This window comes from Pristiophorus japonicus, chromosome 32 (assembly GCF_044704955.1).
Source record: "Pristiophorus japonicus isolate sPriJap1 chromosome 32, sPriJap1.hap1, whole genome shotgun sequence".
In the NCBI taxonomy this organism is placed as follows: Eukaryota; Metazoa; Chordata; class Chondrichthyes; family Pristiophoridae; genus Pristiophorus; species Pristiophorus japonicus.
This window is the reverse complement of record NC_092008.1, coordinates 10,605,801-10,621,076: the sequence shown is the minus strand read 5'-3', so window position 1 is coordinate 10,621,076 and position 15,276 is coordinate 10,605,801. Positions and strand designations below refer to the sequence as shown.

At 52.3% G+C, this 15,276-nt stretch overlaps 1 protein-coding gene across 1 annotated transcript in view; it reads right to left on the bottom strand.

Annotated features, from left to right (window-relative positions):
* tfe3a (transcription factor binding to IGHM enhancer 3a) overlaps nt 1-15,276 on the bottom strand; it is a 44,070-nt gene that overhangs the window by 16,728 nt on the left and 12,066 nt on the right. The window contains exons 2-4 of the mRNA XM_070869001.1: nt 7,780-8,038; nt 4,074-4,298; nt 1,720-1,815 (exon numbers count right to left, since the gene is read on the bottom strand). Coding sequence (XP_070725102.1) covers nt 1,720-1,815; nt 4,074-4,298; nt 7,780-8,038 — 580 coding nt within the window. The remainder of the gene's footprint in view (nt 1-1,719; nt 1,816-4,073; nt 4,299-7,779; nt 8,039-15,276) is intronic.

Sequence of the window (15,276 nt, the reverse complement as noted above, 5' to 3'; positions counted from 1 at the left end):
GGGCCATATCCAACTCCCTCTTGAATATATCCAATGAACTGGCCTCAACAACTCTCTGCATAAGGGAATTCCACAGGTTAACCACTCTCTGAGTGAAGAAGTTTCTCCTCATCTTGGTCCTAAATGGCTTACCCCTTATCCTTAGACTATGTCCCCTGGTTCTGGACTTCCCCAACATCGGGAACATTCTTCCTGCATCTAAACTGTCCAGTCACGTCAGAATTTTATATGTTTCTATGAGATCCCCTCTCATCCTTCTAAACTCCAGTGAATACAGGCACAGTCGATCCAGTCTCTCCTCATATGTCAGTCCTGCCATCCCGGGAATCAGTCTGGTGAACCTTCGCTGCACTCCCTCAATAGCAAGAATGTCCTTCCTCAGATTAGGAGACCAAAACTGAACACAATATTCCAGGTGAGGCCTCACCAAGGCCCTCTACAACTGCAGTAAGACCTCCCTGCTCCTGTACTCAAATCCTCTCGCTATGAAGGCCAACATACCATTTGCCTTCTTCACCGCCTGCTGTACCTGCATGCCAACTTTCAATGACTGGTGTACCATGACACCCAGGTCTCGTTGCACCTCCCCTTTCCCTAATCTGTCACCATTCAGATAATATTCTGCCTTCGTGTTTTTGCCCCCAAAGTGGATAACCTCACATTTATCCACATTATACTGCATCTGCCATGCATTTGCCCACTCACCTAACCTGTCCAAGTCACCCTGCAGCCTCTTAGCGTCCCCCTCACAGCTCACACCGCCACCCAGCTTAGTGTCATCTGCAAACTTGGAGATATTACACTCAATTCCTTCATCCAAATCATTAATGTATATTGTAAATAGCTGGGGTCCCAGCACTGAACCTTGCGGCACCCCACTAGTCACTGCCTGCCATTCTGAAAAGGACCCATTTATCCCGACTCTCTGCTTCCTGTCTGTCAACCAGTTCTCTATCCACGTCAGTACATTACCCCCAATACCATGTGCTTTGATTTTGCACACCAATCTCTTGTGTGGGACCTTGTCAAAAGCCTTTTGAAAGTCCAAATACACCACATCCACTGGTTCTCCCTTGTCCACTCTACTAGTTACATCCTCAAAAAATTCCAGAAAAATTCTCGAAGGCGGCTGCATCATCACCCTCAAACAAAAATCTCAGGTTGGAAAATGTCCCTCTATGTTTTGCAAAGATCAACTAACATAACAAAAACAGACGATCCGGGTCATTATCACATCGCTGTGTGTGGGAGCTTGCTGTGCGCAAGTTGCTGTTTCCCACAATACAACAGCGACTACACTCCAAAGGTACTTCATTGGCTGTGAGGCGCATTGAGATGTCCGGTGGTCCGGAAAGGTGCTATATAAATGCAAGTCCTTCTTTCCCCCCTTAGCTCGGGGCACTGAGGCAAACTGCCCCCCGCTGGCATCAGCGATAGCGGCACAGGCCATCGATGGCGCCTGGGCCTTTCCTGCGGAGTACGGGGGGGTCTCGACCACATCGGGCGAGGCCAGCGGACGGCACGCGTCACCTCAGCTTCTACCATCTACAAATTGTTGCGGGGGTTCTGGGGCGGCGGGGGGAGATGGGGGGGAGGGGGGGAGGGGGGGGGAGTTCGGTGGAGGGGAGGGGAGGGGGGGGGGGGGGGGGGAGTTCGGGGGAGCGCTCTAGGCTAAGACTAGGCCCGACGGAGAGATCCTGGGGGGAGGGTGGCCCTTACCGTGTTGGGCATCTGGACCCCCGAGTCCACCAATGCCAGGATGTCGTCATTGTAACTCGATTCCAAGCTGATGATCTCATCGATGACCTCATCCATCTGCCAATGGACACACAGCACATTCGGTTACATCAGATTGGGCGGCAGCAACAGCACAAAGCTCCCCATCCCCATCAATAACCCCCCCGACACCCCCCCCCCAAAATACCTCCAAACCCACCCTCGCGACACCCAGCCCCCCCCACCCTCCGAATTCCCCAAACCTACTCCAGAAAACATACCGATTCAACCCCGCCCCCCGAACCCACCTCCTGGATTCATCCCACCCCCCCAAAATACCCCGAACCCACCACGATTCACCCTCCCAAATACCCCGAAACCACTCCCCCCACCCCCCCAAAATACCCCGAACCCACCACGATTCACCCTCCCAAATACCCCGAAACCACTCCCGCCCCCCGCTGAATACCCCGAACCTACCCCAAATAACCCGAACCCACTTCTACACCATTAAACAACACTGAGAAACATCCCCGAACACCTCCGTAAATACCCAGGAACCTTCTGCCCGCAATTAATACCTCCCTTTAAATACCCCCAAACTGCCTCCATTACACCCCCCCCCACCCCACCAAGAAATTGCAAAAACTTGCAATTTATATAACACCTTTAACATAGTGAAACGTCCCAACCAGGCAACAGAAGGTGGAGCGATTATAATCAGGGATGGTCAGGAGGGCAGAATTAGAGGAGTGCAGACATCTCGGGGGGTTGTGGGGCTGGAGGGGGTTACAGAGATAGGGAGAGGTGTAAGGGCTGGAGGGAGTTACAGAGATAGGGAGGGGTGTAGGGGCTGGAGGAGGTTACAGAGATAGGGAGGGATGTAGAGGCTGGAGGAGGTTACAGAGATAGGGAGGGGTGTAGGGGCTGGAGGAGGTTACAGAGATAGGGAGGGGTGTAGGGGCTGGAGGAGGTTACAGAGATAGGGAGGGATGCAGGGGCTGGAGGAGGTTACAGAGATAGGGAGGGGTGTAGTGGCTGGAGGAGGTTACAGAGATAGGGAGGGATGTAGGGGCTGGAGGAGGTTACAGAGATAGGGAGGGATGTAGGGGCTGGAGGAGGTTACAGAGATAGGGAGGGGTGTAGGGGCTGGAGGAGGTTACAGAGATAGGGAGGGATGTAGGGGCTGGAGGAGGTTACAGAGATAGGGAGGGATGTAGGGGCTGGAGGAGGTTACAGAGATAGGGAGGGGTGTAGGGGCTGGAGGAGGATACAGAGATGGGGAGGGGGCGAGGAGGCCATAGAGGGATTTGGAAGCCAGGATCAGAATTTTGAAATCGAGGAATTACTTAATCGGGAGCCAATGTAGGTCAGTGAGCACAGGGGGTGATGGGTGAGCGGGACTCGGTGTGAGTTAGGACACGGGGCAGTGAGAACAGGGGGTGATGGGTGAGTGGGACTGGGTGCGAGTTAGGACACGGGGCAGTGAGCACAGGGGGTGATGGGTGAGTGGGACTCGGTGTGAGTTAGGACACGGGGTCAGTGAGCACAGGGGGTGATGGGTGAGTGGGACTCGGTGCGAATTAGGACACAGGGCAGCACAGGGGGTGATGGGTGAGTGGGACTCGGTGCGAGTTAGGACACAGGACAGTGAGCACAGGGGGTGATGGGTGAGCGGGACTCGGTGCGAGTTAGGACACAGGACAGTGAGCACAGGGGGTGATGGGTGAGTGGGACTCGGTGCGAGTTAGGACACGGGGCAGTGAGCACAGGGGGTGATGGGTGAGCGGGACTGGGTGCGAGTTAGGACACGGGGCAGTGAGCACAGGGGGTGATGGGTGAGTGGGACTCGGTGCGAGTTAGGACACGGGGCAGTGAGCACAGGGGGTGATGGGTGAGTGGGACTCGGTGCGAGTTAGGACACGGGGCAGTGAGCACAGGGGGTGATGGGTGAGTGGGACTCGGTGTGAGTTAGGACACGGGGCAGTGAGCACAGGGGGTGATGGGTGAGTGGGACTCGGTGTGAGTTAGGACACGAGGGCAGCCGAGTTTTGGATCACCTCGAGTAGAATGTGGGAGGCCAGCCAGGAGTGTGTTGGAATAGTCAAGTCTGGAGGTAACAAAAGACAGGGATGAGGGTTTCAGCAGCGGATGAGCTGAGGCAGGGGGCGGAGACGGGCGATGTTACGGAGGGGGAAACAGGCGGGTTTGGTTATGCTGGGGATATGTGGCCGAATACCACCCAATCTCCTTTAAATACCCCCAATCGCCCCCCGCTCGCTCACACACCGCGCCCCCACACCCAGTAAATATGAGTGAGCGCCCCTCCGCTAAATCCCCTTGCCCCAAGCACTCACCTCGGTCTCTGGGTTGGACCCAATGTTGAGCAGGGCCATGGGGCTGTTGGGGGTGCTGCTCACGGGCCTGAGCAGGACCTGTTCACCAGGCCCCGGGGACTGAGACTCAGCCAGGACCTCCCCTCCAGCCTTGCCCCCCATGGTGGTGGACAGGTATTGCTTGACTTGCTGGCGCTGTGACTGCTGGATATGATACTTGGTGGGGTTCTCCAGGTGGGTCTGCACCTGTAGGGAGACATTCAAACCCGGTTAGCGTTCGCTTCACAACGGGTGAAGCAGGTTCAACACAAACAATCGGCGAGCGAGTGAGCGCCGAGCTCTCCCGACCCGGGCCACAAGCGTGTACAGATCAATAATGGTGGCAGTCTTCCACGGCACAACTCTTACCCGACTCAGAAGGTCGTCGTGGGTTTCAGCCCTCGCTCCACAAACTCGAGCCCCGTCACCCAGGACCAACACTCTCTCGGTGTCAGTACTGAGGGAGCCCCGCACTGTCGGAGGGGCAGTACTGAGGGAGCGCCGCACTGTCGGAGGGGCAGTACTGAGGGAGCGCCGCACTGTCGGAGGGGCAGTACTGAGGGAGCCCCGCACTGTCGGAGGGGCAGTACTGAGGGAGCGCCACACTGTCGGAGGGGCAGTACTGAGGGAGTGCCGCACTGTCGGAGGGGCAGTACTGAGGGAGCGCCGCACTGTCGGAGGGGCAGTACTGAGGGAGTGCCGCACTGTCGGAGGGGCAGTACTGAGGGAGCCCCGCACTGTCGGAGGGGCAGTACTGAGGAAGCCCCGCACTGTCGGAGGGGCAGTACTGAGGGAGCCCCGCACTGTCGGAGGGATGAAACGTTAAACTTGAGGCCCCTCCCTGTCTGCCCTCTCAGTTGGGACTTGTTGGAAGAAGTGCGGTGAGGTATTGGTGGGAGGGGGGGATTCTCGGTACAGGAATACAGGACATGTGCGATATCGTCCAGGCAGTTAATCGTTTTCCCAGGAGATAATGGGCACAAACATGCTTTGACCTTTAGCCAGAGAAGTTATCTTTTCAATGGAACGCTGACGTGGGAGAGAATGCTGACTGGGACTTTAACTCCTCCAAGGCCAGCTGTGTACAGAATGTGGGCATGATGATAACATAGGACGGAGGGCCGCGTTGTTCATGATTCTCACTGTGACTGGCTCCAGTTTAATGATTAGCTTGGCCCTTCAGTTAAGAAACAAATAATACAAGAAGAGAAAATGCTGGAAACACTCAGAGGGTCAGACAGAGTCTGTGGAGAGAGAAACAGAGTTAACGTTTCAGGTCTGTGAGATCTGGCCACAACTGTCCTGACGAACGGTCATTGACCCGAGTGTAACGTAGCCAAGTTTGCTGGCGATATAACGATGGGAGGAAAAGCAATGTGTGAGGAGGACACACAAAATCTGCCAAGGACACAGACAGGCTCAGTGAGTGGGCAAAAATTTGTCAGATGGAGTATAATGTGGGAAAGTGTGAGGTCATGCACTTTGGCAGAAAAAAAATCAAAGAGCAAGTTATTATTTAAATGGAGAAAGATTGCAAAGTGCCGCAGTACAGCGGGACCTGGGGGTACTTGTGCATGAAACACAAAAGGATAGTATGCAGGTACAGCAAGTGATCAGGAAGGCCAATGGTATCTTGGCCTTTATTGCAAAGGGGATGGAGTATAAAAGCAGGGAAGTCTTGCTCCAGTTATACAGGGTATTGGTGAGGCCACACCTGGAGTACTGCATGCAGTTTTGGTCTCCGTATTTACGAAAGGATACACTTGCTTTGAAGGCAGTTCAGAGAAGGTTCACTCGGTTGATTCCGGGGATGAGGGGGTTGACTTATGAGGAAAGGTTGAGGAGGTTGGGCCTCTACTCATTGGAATTCAGAAGAATGAGAGGTGATCTTATCGAAACGTATAAGATTATGAGGGGGCTTGACAAGGTGGATGCAGAGAGGATGTTCCCACTGATGGGGGAGACTAGAACTAGGGGGCATGGTCTTAGAATAAGGGGCCGCCCATTTAAAACTGAGATGAGGAGGAATTTCTTCTCTCAGAGGGTTGTAAATCTGTGGAATTCGCTGCCTCAGAGAGCTGTGGAAGCCGGGACATTGAATATATTTAAGACAGAGATAGACAGTTTCTTAACCGATAAGGGGATAAGGGGGCGGGCAGGAAAGTGGAGCTGAGTCCATGATCGGATCAGCCATGATGGTATTAAATGGCGGAGCAGGCTCGAGGGGCCGAATGGCCAACTCCTGCTCCTGTTCTGATCTTTCTGATAAAGGGTCACGGACCCGAACCGTGAACTCGGTTTCTCTCTCCACAGACACTGTCTGACACGCTGAGCGTCGGAAGTATTTCACGTTTGAAACTAGAATAGTTTGAGGAGCAGTACTTGTGCAAACTAAAGTTATTGAAAAGGGGCTTGGGAAAGGGATTGGATAATGCTCTCGATGTGCCAGATACGTTGAATCTTTCAGCAAAGAAGCAGATCATTCAGCCCAACACCAGGTCCTTGCTCCCCCCCCTCACCACCCTTCATACAATCAGAGAAATTTACAGCGCGGGAGGAGGCCATTTCGGCCCATCGTGTCCTCGCCAGCCGACCAAGAGCTACCCGGCCTCATCCCACTTTCCCGCTCTGGGTCCGTAGCCCTGTAGGTTACGGCACTTCAAGCTGCACATCCAAATGTGGTGAGGGTTTCTGCCTCTACCGCCCTTTCAGGCCGTGAGTTCCACCCCAGACCCCCACCACCCTCTGGGTGAAGACATTTCCCCTCAAATCCCCTCTAAACCTCCCCCCCAATTACTTTCAATCTCTGCCCCCTGGTTGTTGACCCCTCTGCCAAGGGAAACAGGTCCGTCCTATCCACTCTATCCAGGCCCCTCATCATTTTATACACCTCAATGAGGTCTCTCCTCAGCCTCCTCTGTTCCAAGGAAAACAACCCCAGCCTGTCCAATCTTTCCTCATCGCTAAAATTCTCCCGTCCCGGCAACATCCTGGTAAATCCCCTCTGCACCCTCTCCAGTGCGATCACATCCTTCCTGTAATGTGGTGACCAGAACTGCACGCAGTACTCCAGCTGTGGCCTAACCAGTATTTTATACAGTTCAAGCATAACCTTCCTGCTCTTGTATTCCATGCCTCGGCTAATAAAGGCAAGTATTCCGTGTGCCTTCTTAACCACCTTATCCACCTGGCCTGCTCCCTTCAGGGATCTGTGGACCTGCACTCCAAGGTCCCTGTGTTCCTCTACACTTCTCAGTGTCCGACCATTTAATGTGGATTCCCTCGCCTTGTTAGCCCTCCCCAAATGCATTACCTCACACGTCTCCGGATTGAACTCCATTTGCCACTGCTCTGCCCACCTGACCAGTTCATCGATATCTTCCTGCAGTCTGCAGTTTTCTTCTTCATTATGAACCACACAGTATCATTTTAGTATGATCTGCAAACTTCTTATTCATACCCCCTAAATTCAAGTCCAAGTCATTGATATATACCACTAGAAGCAAGGGACCCAGCACCGAGCCCTGCAGAACCCCACATTATCCCATTAACAGACACACAATCGCTCACCCCAGTCAGCCTGGGCTGTGTACGACCCCACGAGGTGAAAGGTCAGACCCACAATCCCGCGCACGACCTTCCGCCGCCGCCACGACGACCGAGGCCTTGCGCGCAGGCCCCGACTCACCTTCAGGATCTCCATGGGGACCTGGGCCTTGGCGGGCAGCCCCAGGGGCCCGGTGACGTTGATGGCCCGTGACTGGTGGGCGGAGGCGCGCTCCTGCACGCACTGGGCCGCCGCCTGCTGCTCCCGGCGCTCCTGCTCCTGCGTCTGCTCCCGCATCAGCTGCTGCCGCAGCAACACACGGGACATCATGGCGGGCGCGGGGGAGGGGGCAGGGGAGGGCACGGGCTGCTTCACTTTGTCCAGCTTAGCGGGGGAACCACTGCAACAGAGGGAGAGAGATTGGAATCAAACAGCGTGGTACATAGAGCTTCTGTTTTGGAGCACCGTGCACAGTTCTGGTCATATCACACTGGGAGCACTGTGCACAGTTCTGGTCATATCACACTGGGAGCACTGTGCACAGTTCTGGTCATATCACACTGGGAGCACCGTGCACAGTTCTGGTCATATCACACTGGGAGCACTGTGCACAGTTCTGGTCATATCACACTGGTTGCACTGTGCACAGTTCTGGTCATATCACACTGGGAGCACCGTGCACAGTTCTGGTCATATCACACTGAGAGCACTGTGCACAGTTCTGGTCATATCACACTGAGAGCACTGTGCACAGTTCTGGTCATATCACACTGGGAGCACCGTGCACAGTTCTGGTCATATCACACTGGGAGCACCGTGCACAGTTCTGGTCTCCATATCACACTGGGAGCACTGTGCACAGTTCTGGTCATATCACACTGGGAGCACCGTGCACAGTTCTGGTCATATCACACTGGGAGCACTGTGCACAGTTCTGGTCATATCACACTGGGAGCACCGTGCACAGTTCTGGTCATATCACACTGGGAGCACTGTGCACAGTTCTGGTCATATCACACTGGGAGCACCGTGCACAGTTCTGGTCATATCACACTGGGAGCACTGTGCACAGTTCTGGTCATATCACACTGGGAGCACCGTGCACAGTTCTGGTCATATCACACTGGGAGCACCGTGCACAGTTCTGGTCATATCACACTGGGAGCACCGTGCACAGTTCTGGTCATATCACACTGGGAGCACCGTGCACAGTTCTGGTCATATCACACTGGGAGCACTGTGCACAGTTCTGGTCATATCACACTGGGAGCACTGTGCACAGTTCTGGTCATATCACACTGGGAGCACCGTGCACAGTTCTGGTCATATCACACTGGGAGCACCGTGCACAGTTCTGGTCATATCACACTGGGAGCACCGTGCACAGTTCTGGTCATATCACACTGGGAGCACCGTGCATAGTTCTGGTCATATCACACTGGGAGCACCGTGCACAGTTCTGGTCATATCACACTGGGAGCACCGTGCACAGTTCTGGTCATATCACACTGGGAGCACCGTGCGCAGTTCTGGTCATATCACACTGGGAGCACCGTGCGCAGTTCTGGTCATATCACACTGGGTGCACTGTGCGCAGTTCTGGTCATATCACACTGGGAGCACTGTGCACAGTTCTGGTCATATCACACTGGGAGCACTGTGCACAGTTCTGGTCATATCACACTGGGAGCACTGTGCACAGTTCTGGTCATATCACACTGGGTGCACTGTGCACAGTTCTGGTCATATCACACTGGGAGCACTGTGCACAGTTCTGGTCATATCACACTGGGAGCACTGTGCACAGTTCTGGTCATATCACACTGGGAGCACTGTGCACAGTTCTGGTCATATCACACTGGGAGCACTGTGCACAGTTCTGGTCATATCACACTGGGAGCACTGTGCACAGTTCTGGTCATATCACACTGGGAGCACTGCGCACAGTTCTGGTCATATCACACTGGGAGCACTGCACAGTTCTGGTCATATCACACTGGGAGCACTGTGCACAGTTCTGGTCATATCACACTGGGAGCACTGTGCACAGTTCTGGTCACAATATTATAAAAAGGAGATAGAGGTCCTAGAGAAGGTGCAACAAAGATTCACAAGGATGATACGTGAAGTGTGAGGTTATAACGATCAGGAAAGGGTGAACAGGCTGGGTCTCTTTTCTGTTGAAAAGAGAAAGCTGAGGGAGCGATCTTATAGAAGGAATTGAGTGTAATATCTCCAAGTTTGCAGATGACACTAAGCTGGGTGGCGGTGTGAGCTGTGAGGAGGATGCTAAGAGGCTGCAGGGTGACTTGGACAGTTTAGGTGAGTGGGCAAATGCATGGCAGATGCAGTATAATGTGGATAAATGTGAGGTTATCCACTTTGGTGACAAAAACAGGAAGGCAGAATATTATCTGAATGGTGACAGATTAGGAAAAGGGGAGGTGCAACGAGATCTGGGTGTCATGGTACATCAGTCATTGAAAGTTGGCATGCAGGTACAGCAGGCGGTGAAGAAGGCAAATGGTATGTTGGCCTTCATAGCGTGGGGATTTGAGTACAGGAGCAGGGAGGTCTTACTGCAGTTGTACAGGGCCTTGGTGAGACCACACCTTGAGTATTGTGTTCAGTTTCGGTCTCCTAATCTGAGGAAGGACGTTCTTGCTATTGAGGGAGTGCAGCGAAGGTTCACCAGACTGATTCCCGGGATGGCAGGACTGACATATGAAGAAAGACTGGATCGACTAGGCTTATATTCACTGGAATTTAGAAGAATGAGAGGGGATCTCAAAGAAACATATAAAATTTTGACGGGACTGGACAGGTTAGATGCAGGAAGAATGTTCCCGATGTTGGGGAAGTCCAGAACCAAGTGTCACAGTCTAAGGATAAGGGGTAAGCCATTTAGGACCGAGATGAAGTGAAACTTCTTCACTCAGAGAATTGTGAGTCTGTGGAATTCTCTACCACAGAAAGTTGTTGAGGCCAGTTCGTTAGATATATTCAAAAGGGAGTTAGATGTGACCCTTACAGCTAAAGGGATCAAGGGGTATGGAGAGAAAGCAGGAAAGGGGTACTGAGATAATGATCAGCCATGATCTTATTGAATGGTGGTGCAGGCTCAAAGGGCCGAATAGCCTACTCCTGCACCTATTTTCTATGTTTCTATGGTCTTTAAAATGATGAAAGGTTCCACGGACTAGACAGAGAGAGAATGTTCCCACTTGTGGGGAAGAGCATAACTAGGGGACCATCAGTATCAGACAGTCACTGATAAACCCAATGGGGAATTCAGGAGAAACTTCTCTACCCAGAGAGTGGTGAGAATGTGGAACTCGCTGCCACAGGGAGGGGTTGAGGTGAATAATATCGAGGTATTTAAGGGGGAGCTGGATAAACACATGAGGGAGAAAGGAATGGAAGGAGATGGTGATGGGGTGAGATGGAGAGGGGTAGGAGGGGGCTGGTGTGGAGCTTAAACCCCGACACGGAGCGCTGGGGCCAATGGCCTGTCCCGGTTATTCTATGTAATTGTAAAGGGGTTACAAGAAGCGAGGACGCTGGAGCGCTTGTGCACAAATCTTTGAAGGTGACAGGATAGGGTTAGAAAAGCAGTTTATAAAGGGTAGTGTGAGAAGCTTAGAGCAGAGAAGGTTAAGGGGTGATTTGATCAAGAGGTTCACAAATCAGGAAGGGTTTTGATCGTGTCAGTAAAGAGAAATTGATTCTCATCGCGGAAGAGCCGAGGGCCCAGGTTTAAGGCAATTGGCAAAAGATCAAGTGGCGACATGAGGAAAAACGTTTTGTGTGCAATGAGTGGTTAGATTTGGAATTCACCGCTTGATGCGAGTGGCGGGGGGGGGGGGGTGCAGGATACAGATCCAGTGGCAGCCTTCAAAAGAGAAATGGATCAATACTTGGGAGAAAAATATTGCAGGGATATGGGGAAAGAGCGGGGCAGCGGGACTGCCTGGGTGGCTCTTCGAAAGAGATTCAATGGGCCGAATGGCTTCCGTCTGTGCTGCACTGATTCGATGATAAAGAATAGGGGATCCTTGGCTTTACAAATAGAGGCAATGAGTACAGAGGCCAGAACGTTGTACTAAACCTATATAAAAACTAGCTTGAGAGAGGGTGCAGAAGAGATTTACTACAATGGTTCCAGCGATGAGGGATTGCGGTTATGTGGATGGATTGGAGAAGCTGGGGAAATGCTCTCAGTACTCCAGGTGTGGTCTAACCCGGGCTTTGTCCAGCTGCAGTATAACTTCCATCCCTAGTTAAAGGAGGGAAATACTTTCTTTGGAGACAGTTCAGAGAAGGTTCACTCGGTTGATTCCGGGGATGAGGGGGTTGACTTATGAGGAAAGGTTGAGGAGGTTGGGCCTCTACTCATTGGAATTCAGAAGAATGAGAGGTGATCTTATCGAAACGTATAAGATTATGAGGGGGCTCGACAAGGTGGATGCAGAGAGGATGTTTCCACTGATGGGGGAGACTAGAACTAGGGGGCATGGTCTTAGAATAAGGGGCCGGCCATTTAAAACTGAGATGAGGAGGAATTTCTTCTCTCAGAGGGTTGTAAATCGGAGGAATTCTCTGCCCCAGAGAGCTGTGGAGGTGAATATATTTAAGGTGGAGATGGACAGATTTTTGAGCGATAAGGGAGTGAAGGGTTATGGGGAGCGGGCAGGGAAGTGGAGCTGAGTCCATGATGGGATCAGCCATGATCGTATTAAATGGCGGAGCAGGCTCGAGGGGCCGAATGGTCGACTCCTGCTCCTGTTTCTGATGTTCTTATGTTCCTCCTTGTACTCTAGTCCTCTGGATATAAAGGCCAGCATCCCACTGGCCTTGTTGATTATTTTCTGTAGCTGTTCCTGACATTTTAATGATCGATGTCCCTGGATTCCCCAAGTCTCTTTAGACCTCATCTACTTGCAGCTTTTCACCAGTTAGAAAGTACCCTAATCGAGAGACCCAAAGTGGATGACCTCATACTTGGCGAGATTGAAATTCATTTGCCACAGATTTGCCCATTCATTTGCTCTATTACTATCTCGTTGTGATTTTATGCTTCGAAACACACTGCCCCACAACCCCCCCGAGATGTCTGCGCTCCTCTAATTCTGCCCTCCTGACCATCCCTGATTATAATCGCTCCACCATCGGTGGCCGTGCCTTCTGTTGCCTGGGCCCCAAGCTCTGGAACTCCCTCCCTAAACCTCTCCGCCTCTCCGCCTCTCTCTCCTCCTTCCAGACGCTCCTTAAAACCCACCTCTGACCCAGCTTTTGGTCACCTATCCTAACTTTATCTTATGTGGGTCGGTGTGAAATTCTTTAAGCTTAAAATACTCCTGCACAGCGCCCCGAGACATTTTACCACATTAAAGGTGCTAAATACGTTGTTGTTACATAACCGCCTATCATCGTGTCATTGGTAAATTGTATAGGTGGATTTTTATCCCATCGTTACTAAATACCGTGAATAGTTGGGGCCCCAACACTGAGACATACCATCAGTCACTTCCTGCTAATTACCTTACCTGCCCATTATCCCTATGCTCCGTCTCCTGCTCCAGTTATACAGGGTATTGGTGAGGCCACACCTGGAGTACTGCGTGCAGTTTTGGTTTCCATATTTACGAAAGGATATACTTGCTTTGGAGGCAGTTCAGAGAAGGTTCACTGGGTTGATTCCGGAGATGAGGGGGTTGACTTATGAGGAAAGGTTGAGGAGGTTGGGCCTCTACTCATTGGAGTTCAGAAGAATGAGAGGTGATCTTATCGAAACGTATAAGATTATGAGGGGGCTCGACAAGGTGGATGCAGAGAGGATGTTTCCACTGATGGGGGAGACTAGAACTAGGGGGCATGGTCTTAGAATAAGGGGCCGCCCATTTAAAACTGAGATGAGGAGGAATTTCTTCTCTCAGAGGGTTGTAAATCTGTGGAATTTGCTGCCTCAGAGAGCTGTGGAAGCCGGGACATTGAATATATTTAAGACAGAGATAGACAGTTTCTTAACCGATAAGGGGATAAGGGGGCGGGCAGGGAAGTGGAGCTGAGTCCATGATCGGATCAGCCATGATCGTATTAAATGGCGGAGCAGGCTCGAGGGGCCGAATGGCAGACTCCTGCTCCTATTTCTGATGGTCTTATATTCTATTGAGCTTTATAACCAGAGGCAGAGAGCACAAAAGCAAATAAGGTACGCTCAACCTTTATAAAGCATTGGTTAGGCCTGAGCTGGTCGGGCACTGCACTTTAGGGAGGGTGTGAAGGCCTTAGAGAGGGTGAAGGGGAGATTGGTCAGAATGGTCCTGGGGATGAGGGGCTTCAGTGACGGGGAGAGACTGGAGAAGCCGGGGTCGTTCTCCTCGGAGCAGAGAAGGTTAAGGGAAGAGTTAATCGAGGGTTTCAAAATCACGAGGGGTTTTGATCGAGTGGATCGGGAGAACCTGTTCCCAGGGGCAGGAGGGTGAGTAACCAGGGGGACACAGATTGACGATAATCGGCGATGGAACCAGAGGGGGAGATGGGGGAGAATGTGTTCACGCAGCGAGTTGTTGTGATCGGGAACGCGCTGCCTGAAAGCTCGGTGGGAGCAGATTCAATCGTGACTTTCAAACCGGGAATTGGATAAATACTGGGAGGGGACATCTGCCGGGCTGTGGGAAAAGGGCAGGGGGGAGTGTGGGACTGATTGGGGTCGCTCTGTCACAGAGCCGGCACAGCACGGGGCTCGAGGGGCCCAATGGGATCCTCCTGTGCCGTACCATTCCAGGAACAGAGGGACCTTGGAGTGCAGGTCCACAGATCCCTGAAGGGAGCAGGCCAGGTGAATAAGGTGGTTAAGAAGGCACACAGAATACTTGCCTTTATTGGCCGAGGCATGGAATACAAGAGCAGGAAGGTTATGCTTGAACTGTATAACACACTGGTTAGGCCACAGCTGGAGTACTGCGTGCAGTTCTGGTCACCACATTACAGGAAGGATGTGATCGCACTGGAGAGGGTACAGAGGAGATTTACCAGGATGTTGCCGGGACGGGAGAATTTTAGCGATGAGGAAAGATTGGATAGGCTGGGGTTGTTTTCCTTGGAACAGAGGAGGCTGAGGGGAGACCTGATTGAGGTGTATAAAATGATGAGGGGCCTGGATAGAGTGGATAGGACCGACCTGTTTCCCTTAGCAGAGGGGTCAACAACCAGGGGGCAGAGATTGAAAGTAATTGGGGGGGGGGGGGGGGTTTAGAGGGGATTTGAGGGGAAATGTCTTCACCCAGAGGGTGGTGGGGGTCTGGGGTGGAACTCACGGCCTGAAAGGGCGGTAGAGGCAGAAACCCTCACCACATTTGGATGTGCAGCTTGAAGGGCCGTAACCTACAGGGCTACGGACCCAGAGCGGGAAAGTGGGATGAGGCCGGGTAGCTCTTGGTCGGCCGGCGAGGACACGATGGGCCGAAATGGCCTCCTCCCGCGCTGTAAATTTCTCTGATTCTATTCTATAATTCTAACAAAACTGAATTTTAAAAAAACAGATGATCGCATTGCTGTTTGTGGGAGCTTGCTGTGCGCTAACTGGTTGCGGCGTTTCCTGCATTGCAACAGCGACCACATTTCAATGGTGCTTTA